The sequence below is a fragment of the Ylistrum balloti genome, unplaced genomic scaffold (assembly GCF_031769215.1).
Source record: "Ylistrum balloti isolate Yb309-2 unplaced genomic scaffold, AGI_CSIRO_Ybal_v1 Utg369746, whole genome shotgun sequence".
Lineage (NCBI taxonomy): Eukaryota > Metazoa > Mollusca > Bivalvia > Pectinida > Pectinidae > Ylistrum > Ylistrum balloti.
In genome coordinates, this window is record NW_026781953.1 from 903,386 (window position 1) to 924,763 (window position 21,378).

The following is a 21,378-nucleotide window of genomic DNA, read 5'->3' on the forward strand; positions in this document are numbered from 1 at the left end:
TACCAGCTACTACAAGGAGATGCTGTCTCAAAATGACACCTGCTGTTCACTGGGCGATATCCCAACAAACAAATTAACTGTATCATTAGCAATTTCTTAATTTCTCACAGACATCTTCATGTGTTTTTGATTTGTTATTTATGATGCATGTCATGAACTTGTACAAACCTTTTGTGGTTACGTTTCGATATCATATATATGTCTGTTTTTTACGGTTTCAATGCTATTCCTGTCTAATCTAAACATTAAACAATTTTCTCGGCTCTGTGATTGGGATATCTCAACACAAGACGCAATATTATAGTACTTGGCTATAGTAAGTCGTCCAGATTTCATTTGTCCAATGGCGGGCGCTAATTTGCTTACTTAATGTTTAAAACTTGCACTAGGTAGCTGCTTTCCTTGACAAAGACGTGGCTTCAATTTGTACTTAAAGACAGTATATGTTGTGATTCCTTGTCCTAAGTTTAAATTTTTCTGGTATTGGGAATGTAACAGAGGTCATTATTTGTTCCAATTATGTCTCCGCTAGGATTCGCACCTGGGACCTCTCCTTACTAGTCTGACACTCAACCGATCGAGCTACAGAGAGGTTCTCTGTAGCCGAGCGGTATAATGCGACTAGAATGTACCAAGGTTACACAAATCACGTGATTGTAAGGTTTTATGGTAAAACTTCAAAACGAGTTCAACAATTTGCAATGCTTGGTTACAAAAATAAAACATATACAAATTAAATTGAAGACATATTTTAATGAAAAATGTGAGAATAGGAAACAAAAGTAGCACATGACATTGTCCTTCACGTGTACGTAATTTTGAAAAGCAACTCGAGTAAGAAAGCAGTATTAGAGATTTGAAATATAGAACAATTCGTCATTGATGCCCAACAAAAAAGATAAACTTTACAATTCAGTTCCATCATAAGTCAAATCTAAAAAACTACTGAAAAATCATTAATTTTCGTGCGTTTTTTAAATAATAAATTATCCATACAATACAGTCGAACCTCGTTATCTCGAACTAAATAACTGTATGTTATATCGAACGTATAACATGAAGAACCGTTTAATTCGAAGTATTTCTTCTGTCCCGGCTAAACTTTTCACCAGACTTTTGATCTCACTTAAATCGAATACTTGGATAACTCGAAGCTTCCGGCCATGACGACTTCGAGATAACGAAGTTCGACTATATTTGAGTCCCAGGGAAATATATGATTATGCAGTATTTTAACGCTAGTAGTTCATTAAAATACTATTCCGATCTAATTTTATAGAAAATGCACACCTTGATTCAAATGTTTGTGTTAGTGGGTTGGTTTTTCGGGACAAAAAATAACAATCTTAATGGGCCTTTGAAACTTCAAGTTCGGCCGAGAAATGTGACCACAGCAGATGACAACATAACGGTTATGCACACCAGTAAAAACGGACATCGGAAAGCAACCCAACCTGACAATGCTACTGTATATATGTGGAACACATCTCGATAGCTACTGGAAAACATACAAGACAAACCACGTAAATACGTAAATATATAAAATTGACAAGAGGTACAAATAACAATTCAAATGTAATAGATTCTTTATAGCAAATTACGACAAACAAATGATAACAACTTATTCCTCTAAACGGGTACAGTCTTTTTAAAGAACAGACATTACAAAAATGCAACAATATTTAAAATTGAAGTAAATTTATAAATACAAATACTTGTACACATACAATAAAAACAAAGAAACCGCTGGTCCCTGTAGACTTTTTTTTTCAAAACTGTATACATTCTGTAATATTTGACGAAAACACGGGTTCCTGTTGACAATTCAACCCAAACTAATGTAATAGGTTCTTTGATAGATGCGAGTATTTAGTAAATTAACATAATATCGGTTTCTACTACGCTTCGATCACATTCAAAATTCACTTATGATTCATTTTTTGAAAAAAAAAGAGAGATCAACGATTATTCAAAATTAACGTGTCTTGCGCACAGTTGATGAACTCACTGCTATTGGTTGTGCAGGACTTGAATATAAATAATTACTGTAAAAAATTGCCTAAATAATGAAAGAAAGTCACAATATGATAAACAGAGGGTGCAGAAATGACAAGTTATTTTCTAAGAAATCACAGAAAAGAGTATAGATTTAGGAATGGTACAAATTGCGACATTTCTAATAAAAAAAGATAATTAAAATCACGATTGTAAATATGAAAAGTGATTAAGACGATAAATGGATGTGCGATGACGACGATCAAAGGATAGTAGAGACGAAATTGTTATTTATATAACAATTTATAGTGAGTATAAGTGTCCAGCACCTTTTACCCAATCAAACGCAGGCGATATGCGCTTGCGCAGTGGTGTCTCTACCATATGATGTACCAGCACCTGGTTTCAGCACCAAACAGCCTCAATCCGTAAATGTCGAACTAGAGAAGACATGTAGATGTCTCAATTGTCGTAGATGGAATTCTATTGGATCAATAAACATAACTTAACGGATTTCGAACACATTTGTGTGTATGTATGGATTGTGATCATGGTTTCAAAACATTAAATACGTTATTCAACTTCATACGTCTCTGTTACGACAACAGCAACATGCGAGACACCTCTTAAACAGGGCTTTCGTGTCCTTTCGGAAGTTTACATTGAGGAAACTGTAAATGACCGGGTTGATGGCGTTATTGATGAAATAGGACTTTGAGCCGAATTTATACGCTACTTCTCCGGCTGGATCCAGGCCAGTTTCAAAGTCTCTTTTAATACTTCGCACGACCATGAATATCAGAAATGGAAGAAAGCTGATTACGTATGCCACCGTGACAGCAAATAAAACCACTGTGGTTCTCGTCACGCGAATCTGATGTTTTTGGCCACGCTTTTTGAATACGTTCCGTGACGCGGTGGAATTCCTGCGCGTGTCGTCCCAGTTTGCTTCCTGGTCTGACGACATTTCTGTGCTAATGGGATCCGAGGACACACGATCTGATGCCGTACTGTCATTGAATGTCCGGTCTTTGCTTGGAGGAATTTCCGGTGCTTTTTCACCTATCTTTATTTTCTTCCTCGACCATATAACAGAACCTATTTTAGAGTATATTACGGTGAAGAAGATAACACACCCCACGAAGAGAAGGAAGAGCACACCGTAGTATAGTGTTGGGTACAAAGTGTGTCGCATGGAATCATCTGTAGAACAGTCCACACCCACGATACCTTCAACGCCAACGTCGACCGTCTTCTCGCCGAAAATGATGCAGGCGGGCCATGACGTCGCCACTCCTACGATAATGGCTATAACACAGATGCCTTTGGCCGTTTTCACCGAGATCTGTTTCCCCAGTCTACATATTCTGTAGTATCTGTCGAATGCCACAGCTATGAGGGTGATGGACGACCCAATAGTCGATACAGATTCGCTGAAGCGCAAAAGTTTACATGCCGCCGGGGCGTAGAACATATACGGGTATCTGAGATCTGCCACTTCTGTTGGCATGCCAACTAAACAGGTCAAAAGGTCAAGGACAGCAAGATTGAGAATGAAAAAATGCGAAGAAGTTTTTGTCTTCTTGTTCCAATATACGAAAAACACAACAATGTTGCCTACGGTTCCGACTAGAAGTAGCACCATCATATATATAATCACCGGCAGATATTGTAAAGCCTTCTGGTCATTCAACTTCCGGAGAATCACTTCCGTTTCCTCCGCACTAAGAGGCATGGATGAATTATTGGAGGGAAACATGGTTGTATTGTTCGTGTAAGACGCCGGAGTGAAAGCCATAGTGATTTAATATTTCCCAAAGAAACGGATCCAAAAGTTTGTCTCAAATCCGGATATGATCAGTTATCCGCTCCTACATTCACCATCTACAAAATAGGAAAAATTAACGTTAAGATCTAAACAAATTAATTCAAAGCATCATTTCATTCCAAATTGTCAAGAGTAAAAAGAGCCCACACGTAAATGTTATATCTGCACATTTCGTGAAGGACCTTCTTGCCGTCCACAAAGTGGATTATCGAAATTCATAACCGAAATTTCTCGATGATGGTTCTCAACGTTCTTAACTCAAAACATTATCAGAAGAGCTCAATATAGGGGGAGTTTTTAATATGACAGTGTGTTACCCACAAACAAAGCTGTTTATGCGCGGATTTCAAACATATTCCTCATCAATGATTGGCCAATAAACATACAAATCTCTTTGTCTGTGGCGTTTCACGTCGGAAAACATCAAAATAAATCATAAATAAATTTTGGCTGACAATGTCCCTTGCATTTTCTGTATTTTTTATTTATAATCGCTCACAAAGTACCGCGCTGTTGTCCATTGAGACCTCGCCGTTAAATCAATATGTGCATTACTGAACAAGCAAATGATATCACGGCGTAAAGTGAAACGCCAGCTAGACAGATGGTCAAGTGTCCGAAGCGTTTTAGAGAGTGGACATCCCGACAATGACTTCGGTCCGGGAGTTCTGCTATTTAAACCCGCCTCCCGACACTACCGGGATGACACGTCGTTTATCAAACAGATAGATTGTACTGTTTTTATATACGACCTTTTATATAGAAGAGTATTCTGAACTCAGTGTCTGGTTCTGTTTTAAACCAAACATGAGCAACGTTTTGACACTCGTAAGTGTACTAAGGACACGTCAAATTATCATCGACAGATTGTTTATAAGGCAATTTTCGCGTGAATGACAAACGAGGTTCCGGTCGAGTTTGACTCACAATACATGTTTTGTTATACAATTTCCCGGTGGTTTTCGCTAAATGAATAAATTGTTGTAATGGCTAAGCTGAACATTCTTGTAAATTATACTAATGCAGCGTATTTTAGCATGTACTATATATTGTAAATATATAACAGTGTTAAGAGTTGTAAGTGCTTACTGATGGAAATATATTCTATTTCAAAACTAAACAATAAAACAATATGTTAGTAAAACCTTTCGGACTTATTCACAACTAAACATGTACCGAAATTTCAAATTCATTTTACCGGAAATCAAACCAAATTGTGACAAAAGTTTTGTGGTTTCAGAATCTTATCATCCCACTTCGACTAGAGCCTACAAAACAAATATGTCAACATAATCATAATCCCAACTCAAACTCATTAAAACTAGAGTAAAATATGAACAAAATAAATCTTTAAATGGAGACCCATGGAAATGTGTAAAGAGAATAAGACCAATTGTTCCGGAAGAGTAAGCGTCTTCTGCTTCATCGATGACCCGCCATGTAAACCTTGGTCAATCCAAGTCGGTAATGTCACGTTCTCAAAAAAACAAGGTATCCAACAACTGAACCAACAGGCAGACTAACGAACATCAAACACGTCCAACTTCATATCACACGAAGAAATAGAATATTTCTCGATGAGTTAACTTTCACGACCGTATAACTTCCCCATACTTTTCATCAACCTGCATATTTTGATATCCTTTGTTACGAGTTTACCCGTCAGTTGATTACTTCTTATGCGAAAATCGTGATAATGGGAACAGGCCCTTGAATAGTGAATCAACCTCGACATATAATAACAATAGGTTGAGGATGCAGGTATGTAGTTATCAAGAAATGGAAAATTCACAGGACGGAAATTGAAATCATCAACCTTATCATACAACTTGGTGGACAGATGTCCATGTTGGTTTCGTTGAAGGAACAGATCGTGACGTAACTGCCGAGCCATAGTTAAGACACAAGTAATAATATAAAACCACAAAACATCTTTGAAATGAAACAATACCATGCTTAATTACTTTTCTCACATACTTTACACGTGCATTTCATCTTCAATTATGAACGGTCGATCTCCCGCCTCGCCTAGTGTATCCCGAGCAGCGCAGTTAAATACAGACTGCTACGGTAATTATATACGACCCCGTCATTGTATAGTGCTGTAGAGTGAAAGATTTAAGGCGACCTAATATCTGATGATATATACCGCAACGATGAAACGGACACCTGAATAGATGATTTGGTCAGTAAAGAATGGCCAGGACTCCATAATCACCATATGATGTATGAAAATCCTTTGTAAAATACCAGTCATTCAACTCCGGGACCTTGAGAAATAAAGAACGCCATACTCGTGGTCAATGATAAGTGGTCGTTTTGGACATGGTCAAGCGATTTCACTGAGGAAGAAAAACAGCAGGTGCTTTAATGGACAGCATCAGTGGTCAAGACTTATTTGTTGTATCGGTCAGTACTGCCCGGAGCGCCACCTTCTGATCGTGCACCACAGGACATCCAGTCTATAAATTATCTTAGTGTTCAAGATGGCCTCGTGTCGTATGTATCATCACAACTACGGATTGGGATGTCTAATGTAGCGGACACAATTAGATACTTAAACCCCTAAAACACGAAGACAGTGTACAATACGTATACTCGTTACAAACACACTCCCATTTAAACTAAACAGCAAAGTACAATGACATATTTCACATTCTACTGAAGTTGAAATCATAGCGCAGGTTTCTGCTATCAATATGCCTTATACTCGCGGATATGTCACACATGACCTCTGTGAACGTCAGTTTATCGAATGTTACGAGTTCATAATTAAATAATTAACATATCACAACGGCTCAGCGATAAAACATCCGGACTTCGTATCAAATTTTCTTTGGTCAGTTTGTTTTGCTCGGAATTAATCAAATCATATTGTAAACCTTCGACATTGAAAAAGGCTTTGTCACATCGCGCAATCTTTGTTCGCAAGTTCTTGCCTGCAAAAATAGCATTTTTATTGAAGATTAGGACACAAATGTGTATATTCAACAGAAAATAATTTTAAAAACAATCAAACAGCTATTCATTTGTCAATAATAAAACTTTAAACACACACAATACATAAAACTGGATCAATATTGCAATTTGTGAAGTGAAAATGGTGTATGGAAATGTTGGAAAAAAATATTATCAAACTACTTAAGGAATTTAATGGGTATCTTTTAAATCTTGCCTTGGTATGAAATTCTCGGCGTAAATTCAATACAGCGATAGAATAGCAAACACTTGTGACATATAACTTAACAATATTTCTGAAACTGTAACTGTATACCCACAAAAACGTCAGAAATTTGCTACTTTCACACACAATCCAACATGTATCCACGAAAAATGAACCGTTCTTGTGACCAACTCCGATCACTCAGAAATAAAACACCAAGGGTTTCAATTATCTTAATGCACAGTTTGATACACAGTGGTTTGCGCTATCCTAACTAAATAAAAAGACCTGATTTCTCGAGACGATCGTAGTTCCCATTCATAACGTGTTTTGACATTTTAAATATTTTCTTTGAGAGTTCGGTTTGTCGTCGTTACACTTTGCCTGAACTTCAAGCTTACTTATACATGTATAGGTATATATATCTTGTTTGTTTTAATACTTAAATATTGTCGATATCCGTTTGCTAATGTGAGGACCGATTTCTTGTGAACAGTGTAATATGAATGATTTTAAACGGACAAGCCGAAGCGAGTTATCGATCTGATTTTAAACGGAGATAATTTCTTTCGAGAGTAAGCAATGGTTTCTTATTACGATATTTAACGTCTTCGCAACAGCCAGGACCACATATGTAAGGGTGTCGAGAGAAACACAAGCGGTAGAAAACAAAGAACAGAAACGGGGGCAGACAGTAAAGAAAGGAAGGGGGCAGCAGAGATCAATTTCCCTTTGGACCCCAAGAGGTATGAGGGAGTAACGATACATCATGCCAAAAGTTCCTTTGTTAACTCAAAACCAGAGTCCAAACTAATTATAAGATGTGTAATACGGGCAACCATAGACAACTTGTCAATGCCAATGCTTTATTCGCAAACTTATCCAAATGAAACCGGTTAAACACTATTGAAAATCCGAGAACTTAACCATCATGATTTTAGTAGACTAAACAGAAAGAGTATTTCGTATATAGAGACTTGGTCTTAAAAGTCTGTACCATTTAAGCTAATGAGAGGCTTTACCCGGGTACGACGGTTTTTTCCCGCTTAAACACTCCTCGCGCGCTTCCATACAGGCTAACAAGAGAGATTAGTATAAGCTTAACGCTTGTTTCGCAATTGTTGTAAAATTACAAAGTTTACATTGATATTTAGTAGGTACCACTTTCAAACCGTCAATCAATTAATTCTGTTGTAAAAATAGACCAATCAGATATGCCATCAAAACAAATATGTTTGATATAATTTCAGAAACATAGTTTCATATCTGTAAAATAAAATGACCAACCAGAAATGTTATAGATACAAACCAATCAAATATGTTATAAGAATTAACCAATCAGATGTGTTACAGATATGAAACATGTCGATATATCATGGAAATATACAATTCAGATCTATTGCGCAAATTGACCAATCAGATCTTTATAAGAAATAAACTGATCAGATCTCTCAGAATAATTAACCAATCAGGTGTGATATAGAAATGAAACAGCGCGAACTGTTTTTAAACTTTCATAATCTATAATTTCGGAAGTCTGTATACAGACTGTGTATAATTAATCTTTGTCGCAAAATACATCCGTGTTGGGGTTATTTTCATATTTTGATACGGTAAAGGGGTGTTTAAAAAGGTGTCCCAAGACTTGAAATTCCATTTGCTGATGTATGTATTCGGGTCTATATAAGCTCAAAGTTTGTTTTTCTATCCCAAATTGCAAAGATATGTCTGTCTATCTTGTTCATATATTTAATAAAAAATTGTGTTTAAACTGAAATGGAATTGCGTGGAACTTTTGTACTTTTATCGGCTTATCTGTTAGTGGTATATATTACAACACCTTCCAAATAAAGAACAATGTTATCGAATATTTTTTAACGTTTCACAGAGATAAGATAATTTACGTTTTAATTTACCCTAGAGAAGGGCGTGGAGACAACATATACCTGATGGAATTCCCCAGAGTCAGATCGGTAGGAAATTAAGAACTCTTGAACCAATATCACACCCACATTGATAGCATACCATTCCAAGTGAAAAAAACAATTCGTATTGTATTTTATACTCCCGATAACCCGACAATGGTGTAAGTTACACAATGGAAACAAACCGCAAAGATAAAAATAGATTTCTCTTTACGGACTCCGAGTCACACAATAAACGATATCTATGTTGTTTATTACCTCGTAAAATTCTACTTATCTGTTTCTAATTGGAAAATCTATACATGTGGCGCTGTAACCAGACATTCTATCTCAACACTTTTTACTTGGTACATAAACCGAAACAACACGCATCAGGAATGACAACATTTCAAAATCGAAATAAAACGAAACGTTTCATCCGCATTTTTTGTTCAAACCAAAATTAAAACGAAACGATATTTTGGACGACTTGTCATTTTCAAATGCATTAAGACTGTGAATATCTTACCTTGTAATGCAATAGTTTATCGCAATTTTTCATGTCTATCACTCCGCAAATCCTTAAATTTTAGGAACATAAGCTTACCGTAAACACGGAGACTGAAAACGTCATACACTACCTACCGATATATAGTATTACTGTAGAGACCATCCACCAACAACCGACTGCGAGTCTCCAGCATGCCTTGACGGACATGCTGTACAATATGATACATACAATGGGACAGTCCCTATAGCCTCTGTCTGAGATGATACTTCGAGTGCTTGTGAGTATCTCGCTTTATCTCGGTTAAATGTTTCAAGTGTATGAATCTCCTTTTCAAACAACGCTATTGCCCATTACTGGAGTGTGGTATACAATAGAAGACATCCTTAATAACTAAGGGACAACGCCCGAGGAAACATCTTTTACAAAATTTCTGAAAATTTTAGGAAAAAGATCATATTTTTTCATATATGATCCTAAAAACAAACCTTATCATGGACCTGTTAGTCTCACTATTGAAACAAAATGGAATTTTTAAGTGTACTGGTAGAAATATAAATCATGGCGGACTACGATGGACGTTTATTCAATAATAACTAACAGCAAACGTTACCGCTGAAATGTCATCGCCGTTACTTATCATCGAGTACCTACAGATGAATTACATGATTACATATTTATAGCAATCCTATTATCACGGACTTAGATATAGATCCAGGCAGAAAAATATTGAATATATGTATTACATTTCTAAGTGTTTCGAATTAGCACTTGTTACGAATTTCACCAACGCTGTTATTGATACTTGATCTATTTAAAGTGTGTGTTGATATTTGTATATTACCTCCAGCTGTTTGACATCGAGTTTTAGCGAAACTTTTCCAACTCAATAAGAATTCTTTGTAGCTTAAGTATAATGTGTTCTGTTATGTTTGATATAAGAATAATTTTACACTAAATATCAGTACAGTGCTAGTAAAACCATCCTGAACTATTTCAAATGTTTTAGTACTCAGTGAGATGATAACTGTTACTACAGGGAAATATTAATTACACTTGTCGTGACATATGGTTGATCAATCCAGCCTCGTGGTCAAATTGAGTTTTTTTAAAGCGCGTGCCTAGTGAAATGGAGGGGGGGGGACACTAAAGTGACCTTTCGTGACGCCGCATCGTAAAAGTGTATTGTCTACCAGTTAAGTGGCTTAAAGTGCCCAGACCACTTAAGCTGCTTGAACATTCTCAATCTTTTAAAAATGACAATTTGGAAAAAAGAATATCAAATTTTGAATGCGTGATAATTCGTCTAGAATGCAGTGTCCTTGGTCAACAACGGGAATTGTTGCGTGTCCGAGCTTGATGACGTAATGCTATCTTAATCACGATGATAGTGTAAGTCAGAAGCAGAGTTAGTTGTGCTTGTGAACATGACCAGAAGACACTTTTCAAGGGACACTGAAATCCTGTAAATAGTTCGCGAACAACTGTTACCATTATTACATTTTACTAGTAACCTAAGGATGCCGATCCGTAAAAATACCTCTCGCGTATCCTTTCTACTGACTGTTAAACAGAGTGCATCATGAACTCTTTCTAGCGGCCATGGTGACACGGTCTGGAAACAGAATCGTTGACTTCCTTATATAAACAAGGTTGCATTAAAAAAGACATCAGGGAGAAAAAATGTTCAGAATGAAGCTTTTCGGACAGTAAACACCGCGAATCTTTAGAACACTGAACATAGGTGACCTATTCCACATTTGGTGTTTCTGAGCGAACTAATAGAGTGAAAATGTGAATATGTTTGGAATATTTAATTTCGAACAATACAAACTAGGACTCGTCAAGATTTGTCAGTATCCAAATTAATGTGTATGAGAAAACTGTCAATGCTATGAACTCATAATGATAAAAAATTGTTTAATTAAAACCATGTGGTTTAAAGTGCGGTTATCTGTAATGATCCCTATGTTGCAGAATTGCAAATGGCCGGTAGTTCAGCATGGTTTCGGTAAAATGCGCACTGATTCTATCAAAGCAAATAAATCACTGTTAATTTACGGAAATATGGAGCGCACACGCGTTCTCATTTTTGAAGTTTTTCTTTTTACTGTTTACAACCGATTTGTACGCTGTATGGTGCTGTAAGGACGGAAAGCAGGCAGTTTATCAGCCGGGAGATTTACAACATAGGAGACCTGCTACAGAGAAAGTTTGTAATCAGTTGTGCTGAGTGTGATAACATCAGACTTGTTGTAGTACAGCCAAAATTTGATGTATTAACATAAGATATCACAAAATACGGTAGCATAATATATAATATATAGGGTGGCTACTTTACGGATTGGAGACGTCTCTCGAAGTCAAGAAGTATTGTGAAGTTGAACGTTTAGAAAAGTTTAAGAAAATAAGTACTGGATACTATCAGAATGATTAAACTGTTGTTGCTAGAGAAAGATTATTGAGAAATTAAGTGAAACTATGTAAAGTAGGATTATTCATTAACAACTTGCCCTTTTCGAAACAATACAATATACTGTAAAATCGTATTTTTTGTGGTGCTCAATTTTCGTGGTTTTTTTACCATTTCGTTCATGAACTCTTGATTTTCGTGGAAAATTAAAGTTCAATAAGTATAATCATACAGAGTTCCTGAACATATAAATTCGTGGATTACAAATACCCATAAATCAACGAAAATCATTTATTTTACAGAAAGTAAACTTTGATATCTTTGGCACAGCTTTAATATATAACATGTCATTCTAGGATTTTTTATATCTGTAACACTAGTAAGGGCAAGTTTTGCTGGAATTAAATTCTTTAACAAACTTTTGTATGTAACTGAAATTGAAATATTTGCATGAAACAATCGGGTTACGGATTTGGTTATAAGAGGATCGATCAGCATATTTAGCAAAAAAGCCGGAATGATCGGTTTATCAATTATAACATTACGACTTTGAATTCAAGTTCAGTCTGCCGAATATTGCGCAGAACTTTTCTAGACACACTGCATAACCTGTGACGTCACGACGTCAACAAGTGCCCGCCCGGGGGAATGATGGCAGACGATACATCACGGGTTAATTCTGATACCGGTTTACCTGTGTACACTACCTAGTAACGAGACAGGGATTAATTGACAGGTACATATTGGAAATCTCGGGAATGTGATTACCTGACTGGATGGTTAAATATATTTCAAATATAGGAATATAACATTAAAAGGCTTGATTTCATTGTTGTTTTACGTCCTATCAACAGCCAGGGTCATTTAAGGACGTGCCAGATTTTATTGGTGTGGGACTTTAAAAAAACACACCGACCTGCAGCCAGTACCTGGAGACTCGCGTAATCCTCGAACCCGCGATCCTGAGGTGGAAGGCCTGTGATAAAGATGGTGAGAGGCATTTGGCCACTTGACCACCTTATTACGAAAAGGCTGCACCACAGTTTGTTAACTTGATACAAATCGAGACAAATAAATAATACCGACTATTTTTGTCAGAATATAAAACTAGTTCCTAGAAAAAAATGATTATTTACAAAACGATACATGGCACATATGGCACTGAACGTAACTTTAATAACTAGAGCAGTTTGTCCCCGTCACCTCTTTTTCTCCATTCTTATGTTTATGAATCACGCCTCGGAGATTTAAAAAGATGTCACCCGTTCAAGGTGAAGATGGCAATAAAATTAATTCCTAATAAAACCCCGATAAATCTGAACAATTCAATCGCTCTTCTCTCTTTTTTATGATTCTAATGCCGAGGAGATATTAAATCCACGGTCTGTCATTTCCGTACTCCCTTTGGCATCGCGGATTTCTTCAACAACCCAACGACATTGAAATTTCCTGCGACTGAAGTAAAAAAAAAACACAAAAAAAAAACCGCTCAGCACGAGTACAGATGGGGAAAGCCTGGTGTGAGGTTTAGTGTGAAATGTAGACGTGATTTTTCACCCCATAAAGTTGATGACTTTGGGCGTAAGGATCATAAAATTATCATTTTACGCTAAGTTTAATTTGTCGTAAAACAGTCGCCATTATCATAGCGTGGCCCCACTATCTGCGGGGACGTAACTATGGCCGTTAAGTCTTTATCGGAAATAACGTTATCTTATAAAGTTACCACTTTAAGCTTATTTGTTAACAAAACAGCGTAGTTCTAAAGCAGTTTCTCTAAAAAGAACCCCTCTGTTTTAGATACCCGGAAAAATGGCATGGAAGAGATGCATTCACCCGAAGATCATCCATTCTAAACGAATATGCGGACCCCTCTATTGTTGGTACCTATAAAAATTGCCCGGATGAGATTCATTCACCAACAGACCTTTTTTTTCTAAAACACTAAGCGAGCCCCTCTCCTGCTGGTACCAGACAAGAAATGACTCGAAAGAGATGATTTGACCTACGGACATTGCCATCAAACCACGAAGTTTCACCGTCGCTGTGACCTACTCCCAAGCACGTGCACACGTGACCTTAAACCTTCGAGTACCATCTTACCAGTATGATAGTACAGCCATGTACATATTATAACCAACTCATTTCATACTTAGAGAAAATTTCTTCCAACATAAAACTTGAATATTACCTTGTAACTGTACCACGGGTCCAACATGACTTATATATGTGATATTTTGTCTACTTGTCCAGGCATAAATCACATTTCTTCATGTGTTTGCTCCAGTTGCTATATACAAATATAGCGCGAGATGCGAGATGTTTAAAGTCATTCACATTGGAATTATCGTACCGTATCACGTTTCAGACGGAGCAGTTCAAAAAAAAATTTATAAAGTTGAATGATTCACACATCCTAAGTCATCATGACTGCAAGAATATATGCAGTTATTACCTATTATCCGGAAAAATTAGTTGATGTTCATATGGCCATGAACTGCATATGAAAACAGTGCAGTGTTGCCCAGACATCATGAAGTCACGCACTTCTTTAGCGTAAAAAGTTTAACGATAAATGTGTGAATCATTTAGAATATATCAAACGTCTTTAAGTCGATACAAATGCCATCCTCTAATTGTATTCATGGCTGTGATGAAAACCTTGAAAGGTCTGAGCGTTGTTCATCACCTGCGGCCGTGACAGCTGTGTGATGCTCGATTTTACAACATGTCACTAGTGTGCATACCAAATGTCTGTTGCGGTGTAGTGCCGTGCTTGCAGTAATTGATTTTAAAGACTGGATGAAAACGATATGCATACAGCTTTACCTCCCGACACGCAGTTCAATTACATTACGAAATACCAAAACCTAATATTCAATTCATGTTCAAAGTTACACCCTGCTAAATATGTTCGATTCTGAAAATTGAATATGAAAAAAGTATTCATGCATGTTACGTCACTTTCTGTCGAAACAGAAAATGCTATTCAGCTCGTTTAATTATAAAATATCTAAATGGACAAAGATGTCGTTTTTTTATTATTACAATGGTTCTTGGGTAACACCTTGTCGACGATCGACAGCGGTTGGTACGCACACCATGAAATTGAAAGTTGAAAATCAATCACGATTACATAACATATGTTTCGTAAACCTATCCATCGCATTAAAAAATGACGATGTCGCATCGACGCTGAGAAGCACGTGCGCAAGGATCACGTTGTCCCCATACGAAAGCGATTTCGTTTTCCCTTTCGTCTTTAGGGAGTGAGTGAAATGGAACGTGAAAAGAAAAGTTACGCCCAATCCAGACTTAAACAAATCTAAATAGCTTTCACATGCTTCGTTAACACAATTTAATATTCTGTAACATAGAAAACCTTACTGCATAACGTTTTGATAACAACATAATATATGTGCTTTTGTTGAAGTACAGTAAACAAGCGTACCTAGATTTTACATGCAAAGTGTATATGTGCCACGTCCGACCTGTCTTCAATAATGTTTACCTGTTTGTCCTTGGTCTGAATTCATACCTAGTTACAGGGCAGAAAAGACGGTAAACAGAAGTGTGTGTAGGAGAGAGAGAGAGAGAGAGAGAGAGAGAGAGAGAGAGAGATGCAAGTTATAATGGGCATCAAGTGCGGTAATGAGGACATCAAGTGTGCGAGGCAAGCAAACGACATACTATGGCTATTGTATGTGTTGTATTGATAACAAGTTCGTTACGAGTTCAAACAAATCTCGCAACTCGTCAAATCGTTAGATTCTACTGTCTCAGTCTTTTTAAGCTTGTTGAACTTTTGGCCACCAACCATTAATAAAAATGTCCGTACTTTAAAAATGTCCGAACTTTAAAAATGTCCGTACTTTTCGATAAACATTTGGAAAAAGAAAAACCCCGGCCTAAGTATAAATTACAGTTTACAATAAAGATGTATGTTTCAAAGTACTGTAAATCATTTTTTCGCGAATTCTTTTGTTTCGCGAGCTTACCTGTTCAGACTCATTCGCGCATTTATGATTTCGCGAACGCTGATCTAGAAATGAATTTAAATTCGCAAGTGATGCGATATTTGTAACCAAAACACTTCAATACTCTGATATCGGTAACAGGTTTAACATGAGTTATTTTCGTACAAAAAAAATCGCGAGAGATTTGAATTCACGATTGACTCTCCTCGAGTACCAACACGAAAATAAATCCCACATGATATATAAGTAATTCTACAGTATATAAACAAGAAGCTATACCAGGAAAAATGGAAGATGCTAGCTTACAGTGAATATCTATCAAAACTTTTCTGTCAACTGAAACTTACTTCACACTCGTCGTCTTCAGAATCCAGCTTCATAAACGACCTACCCGATACTGTCAGAGTACTGTTGAACAACTCACGAACACTGACAACTCTATTCACACTATAATTTCCTTTATTGGGGCAAAGGTCACTTAACAGGAACCAGAAAGTGTGGAAACGGAAAGTAGTATTCACAGTAACACTCTTTGAAGGAGCTATTGAACATGATAAGGTTGGTGAGAGTTTTCCGCTAATTAAAGCTGTGTTCTATTTCACGGTGGTCGACAGCTTTTTTTCACATACTATGTAGTAGTGTAACAGAATTGATTGGGTAATTGTGAGAAACGAGATCGGCAAATGGCTTTGTATGGCTTCTAGAAGTGAGGGTGATGGGGATGTTTTAACAAAATAAGTGCTGAAATAATGGTTATCTAATAAAGGGAATCATTTTGAAAGCTTCTCCGGTTTTGCTTTTAGGGAAAAAAACGTGTAGCAGTGATGACGGATGTTCGGAACAAGAGACAGCAGTGTGTCGATAAATGGGACCACTGTCACTAAAATTTTCTAATTGGCTTCTACAGAGGCACAGGGTCCCAATCCTACTCTAGACGTCCCCTTGTGTCGCAGACGACATGAGAGCGTTCATCAGGAACGATTTCATAGACAAAGACACACAACACACAAAACGCTACATCTTAAAAAATAACAACTGACAATCAAAATACGAAACTAAAACGTGGGTTTGATTGTTATTCCAAAATCATATAACAGTGAAAAGGACAAAAGCAGAACAGTATTAATTTGTTCCAAGTTTCCTTAAATTCCCATTTGAATAACTACAGGTATATTACCTTACGGAAGTTTTTGCCCCGTTGATAATTATCTTTTCTTCGGTTTTGAATTTCGATTAAATGAGTCATTAGGGAAGATATCATATTTGATTAATAATTATAAATTCTATTTCCATTGTACACTCATCAAGAAAATGTGTGGTCAGCACGTGACATTTTTGACCAAAGGCTATTGGTGCCATCTTCGGTTCTTTGCAAACTTCCGGCTTGAGGTCAACTTAGAGGTTAACCAGCCCTTCGAACACTGAGCCATCGCAGCGGCAATAGTTCCCAGCATAGGGGTCACGATCCCATTAAAACACCTTTGTTATTGGAAGCCCTGATTGCAGAGAGATATGAATCTTTTATGAGAACAGATGTCGCGAGAACCTGCTCGCGTTGTGTTAGGCCTATCATCTTCACATCTCTTATCTTTAAACTTCTGAATAAAATCGCCGTGAAACCGCCAATTATAATGAATCATGGATGAAGTTTCATTATCGAACAAAAATTGTTTGTTTTTATCAAGCTCCTTAATTTTTACTTTTCAAGTTAAGATTGACTTACTAATGAAGTCTGGGACTTAATTACTCACCTACAATCTGTTACTGATGTGAAAATTCTCATATTGCTTTCGACAACATCCAGTGTTAGTTCATGGTAAACTGATGTTTCACTCCCTATTCCGTCAACATCCTCGTACAAGTATCAACACTTTCACATTTAGAGACTCCAGGCTTTAGATGTCAAAAAAAGACTAATTTGACTCTGTGACATATCTCTGGTGCAAACATTTTTGATGTAACATCCTCGGCTATACTGTTATGGGTCCATACAGGTAGTAAGCTGCAATCACAGGTACTGCAATGTCAATTGCAAACTAAAACATGCACTATCACAGTTGTCCGGACTCGTTTGATATGCTTCCTGATGCTACAAGAATTACGTGTTTACCGTAAGATATAACTAATTCCCACCTGTACCATACCTGTACGAAATAAGCACTAGACCCGCAGGTAGGTGATAAAGTGTGAAAGTGAGCGCGCACCAAATCCGGTGTAAATTACTAAACGCCTAAGGACCAGCTGCCGTTCTGACCTATGTTTATATACCAACTACAAACACATCAATTCTTGTGTACACGGAGATTACGATCGATCTACGGAGAATAGGCCGACTCGTTTTCACGTCAAATAAACAAATTACATACAATATTAGAGAAGCGGGCCTTTAAGTTTAAAGTCCTGCTACCTAACGAAAATCTGTACTGAAGAAGCATATGAAAATCACTCATGCGTAACGATTTATTTTTGCTAGCGTGTATCTGTATGATTCATACTGTTCATGGATCGGTGACCGCAACCGTAGCATACTCGACGTCTGTCCGTGGCTTTAACACAGAGTTAGCGTGGCATGACGCATAGCAAAAACAACATCATGTACCAGGAATACAATAGCGAAAACGGTTATTTATTTATTTTATTAAACGAGTTTCTAGTCAATTAGTACGTCCTTTCGTCCATTCAACGGACGTGAAAAGACAGGGAAGTGAATAGAGATAAAACAGCGATGGAGGAGAGTAAAAAAAAACTACCTACATTCCCCTTTATGGGTATACTGCTATAATCCTTTCCTGTATCGCTAACAGGAAGAGTCTGTAGCTGCTTACTCGAGTCAATACTAATAAATGGGACGACTGTAAAGCTAGCTGTTTACCCCTAGTCTACACCCAAAACGGTGGACAAATATGTAGCTTTACCCAAAACTGGGGAAGAATATGTAGCTATTTACCGATTCTATTCCCGACAAAGGGGACGAGTATGTAGCAGTTTACCAGAGTCTGTACCCGATACAGGGGACGAGTATGTAACTGTTAACTTGAAGCTGTACCCGATACAGGGGACGAGTATGTAACTGTTAACTTGAGTCTATACCCGATACAGGGGACGAGTACGTAACTGTTTACCAGAGTCTGTACCCGATACAGGGGACGAGTATGTAACTGTTTACCAGAAACTGTACCCGATACAGGGGACGAGCATGTAACTATTAACATGAGTCTATACCCGATACAGGGGACGAGTATGTGTACAGACTCGGGTAAACAGTAAAGTCGTACTCTTTTCAAAGTAAATTACAGTGGAATTTAGAACATGATATAGGATTGTAAAACCATTTATTTGACTATATAAAACGATTGCCTCATCATTCCTGAACTCGTCAGTGATGATATTGGCAAAAAATGTTAATAGGTGACCGAGAAAAACCTAAATTGACCAAATAATGAAATAGCCAACTGAATTATATGATTTCAATTCAATAATTCGATATTAGCAATCAGATCGGTTCCAATAATGCATCATCACATCAAGACCACTTTTATGCGTGGCCGATCTTTAGTCTAAACTATACGAACGACAGAATTACACGTTCCTACAGGTTCACGCGTCCGACATACGAAAGAAAATGTACATGGGAGACACATTTAAGTTGGCGCCAGTTTAATGTTTAACCCCCATAACCTTACAACATAATAGATCACTATTACAAATTCAGGTTAGTTGTTAAGGTTGAACCAATATGTATGCTCCGGGATATTAAGGAACTAAATACAGCTATTGAAACTCCACACGATTGATATTTAAAAGATAATAACCGAATATTTCGTGAATAAAATTTAAAACATTTTATACGAACTGTGATATACCACCTAACTCCCGAACTAAAGCCCTATTTGTGAGAAGCCAGAATTTGCACCCTATCATATGACGTTACTTTCCTATACATCATAAAACACTGACAATACAATATCCTATCTGAGTCATTTGGTTAACATTTTGACACATTCGCCCGTTCTTCACCCTCAGATAAAGCTACCGTTATCCGAGTCATTAGCACTAGTACCACACGTCCATGCCTGGTTCTGAGATTTTATCACCAAAATGTATCGGCGATTCAAAACATTCTCAAACGTTTGGAGTATAATTTACAAAGTTAAAGAAGACGTAGTTTGTTATCAGGTTTACTGATAAACCATGCGGTAACTCACCTTACCAAACCAGTCACGGTTCCTGACAGTCAGTGGCCACCGCCCTTTAGTAGTTTCGAAATTCCCAAAAACATATATATCTGCATGCCTTTGAATTTAAAAAAAAATATCCTCGGGGTGTGAAACAGAACTCCATATAGCCAATGTTGACCTTGGTATCATGTCGATTATAAATGACTCTTTGAAATCAAATGTTTATAACATTTAAATACTTCGACAGATATATACTATCAGAGCTTGATACGTCATACATGGCTGGCCTAATTACATATGGGAAAGGTGTGTAGACTATGTTAAACCCATATCAATTTATCTGTAGTCTTGACGCGTAATGGAAAGTCAACAGAAGGTGTCGAAATGTATTGACGGAACACTTATATAAAACTGTAGTTTAATTCATTGTGTTTCAGGTTTTGTAGAAAGTTATTTTCTTAACAAGACAAATAGGTGAAAATTCCCCGCTGGCTCCTATCGTGTTAGCGTGTTGAAGATGTGTTACGCATACCAGAGATTAAAGCACTGCGATTTTAATCAAAATTTTAATTCATTCATGAAAGGAAGGCTTAAGTAGACAAGGACGTATTTTTTTAACCTGGACGGCAAATTAGACAAGACATGGAAACTGTTTGTTATTTTTGTGTTCACACGCGTCTACGTGACATTAAAGTACAATTGTATTGTAATTAAATAGGGAAACAGATACAAAACAAGAAGGACACAAAAGAAATCGTGATGAATATAACCATTAAGTAATATCCCCCCTGTATTTATGTATAAATATATATAATTTCTATCATCATATTCTGTTCACGATAGTCGCAATGCATCGTCACTTTAAAACGTAACATTTGCTTTTAAATAGCTAGTTGTTTCTTCAATCAAATGGAAACAAATATTTTAGTCAGTTTTTAAGAAGTACATGTTCAGGTGCATACTTACCTTAATGATTTTGACGTGTAATGATTTGTATATTCCCACTAACAGTCAGTCAGTCATGCACGAGCGACTCACAACGATTACTGTGTTGCTGCTGACTACTGCTGCTGCTGATACCAAAATACACGGGTCACGTGACACATCTCGCTCTGTCGCCGTGAATCACTCGTGCAGGCCTAGCTGTCCTCGAATGCGCGAGCGACGACATCGTCAGATCTGTGATGTCACCAACCGCCAGTTCGCGTTCCCGAGAGAGTCGAGATCACGCTACTGCAAGGTACACTGTACGGGTAAAAGTGCATGGGAATTTAATCATCCGTCACGCATGCACGTGCTTGTGTAATTGATAATAATGGGCAGCCACTGTGATGCCTCCTGTTTATAAATCATCTGTCACCAACGGACAATAGGGTAGAGGTTGAATTGTACCCCTGATAGGGTCTCCTAAC

At 37.2% G+C, this 21,378-nt stretch overlaps 1 protein-coding gene across 2 annotated transcripts; it reads right to left on the reverse strand.

Moving 5' to 3' along the window:
- Positions 1-733: 733 nt before the first annotated feature.
- Positions 734-21,000, reverse strand: LOC132543237 (orexin receptor type 2-like). Of its 2 annotated transcripts, none has more exons than XM_060206719.1 (2): positions 20,933-21,000; positions 734-3,879 (listed from the first exon to the last, which is right to left on the reverse strand). In XM_060206719.1, exon 2 carries the CDS (start codon positions 3,791-3,793, stop codon positions 2,579-2,581), a length of 1,215 nt encoding a protein of 404 aa, XP_060062702.1. In that variant the 5' UTR covers positions 3,794-3,879; positions 20,933-21,000; the 3' UTR covers positions 734-2,578. The 2 variants fall into 2 exon arrangements, with proteins under 2 accessions (XP_060062702.1, XP_060062703.1); XM_060206720.1 differs by lacking the exon at positions 20,933-21,000 and adding an exon at positions 16,136-16,148.
- Between the last annotated feature and the right edge of the window lie 378 nt (positions 21,001-21,378).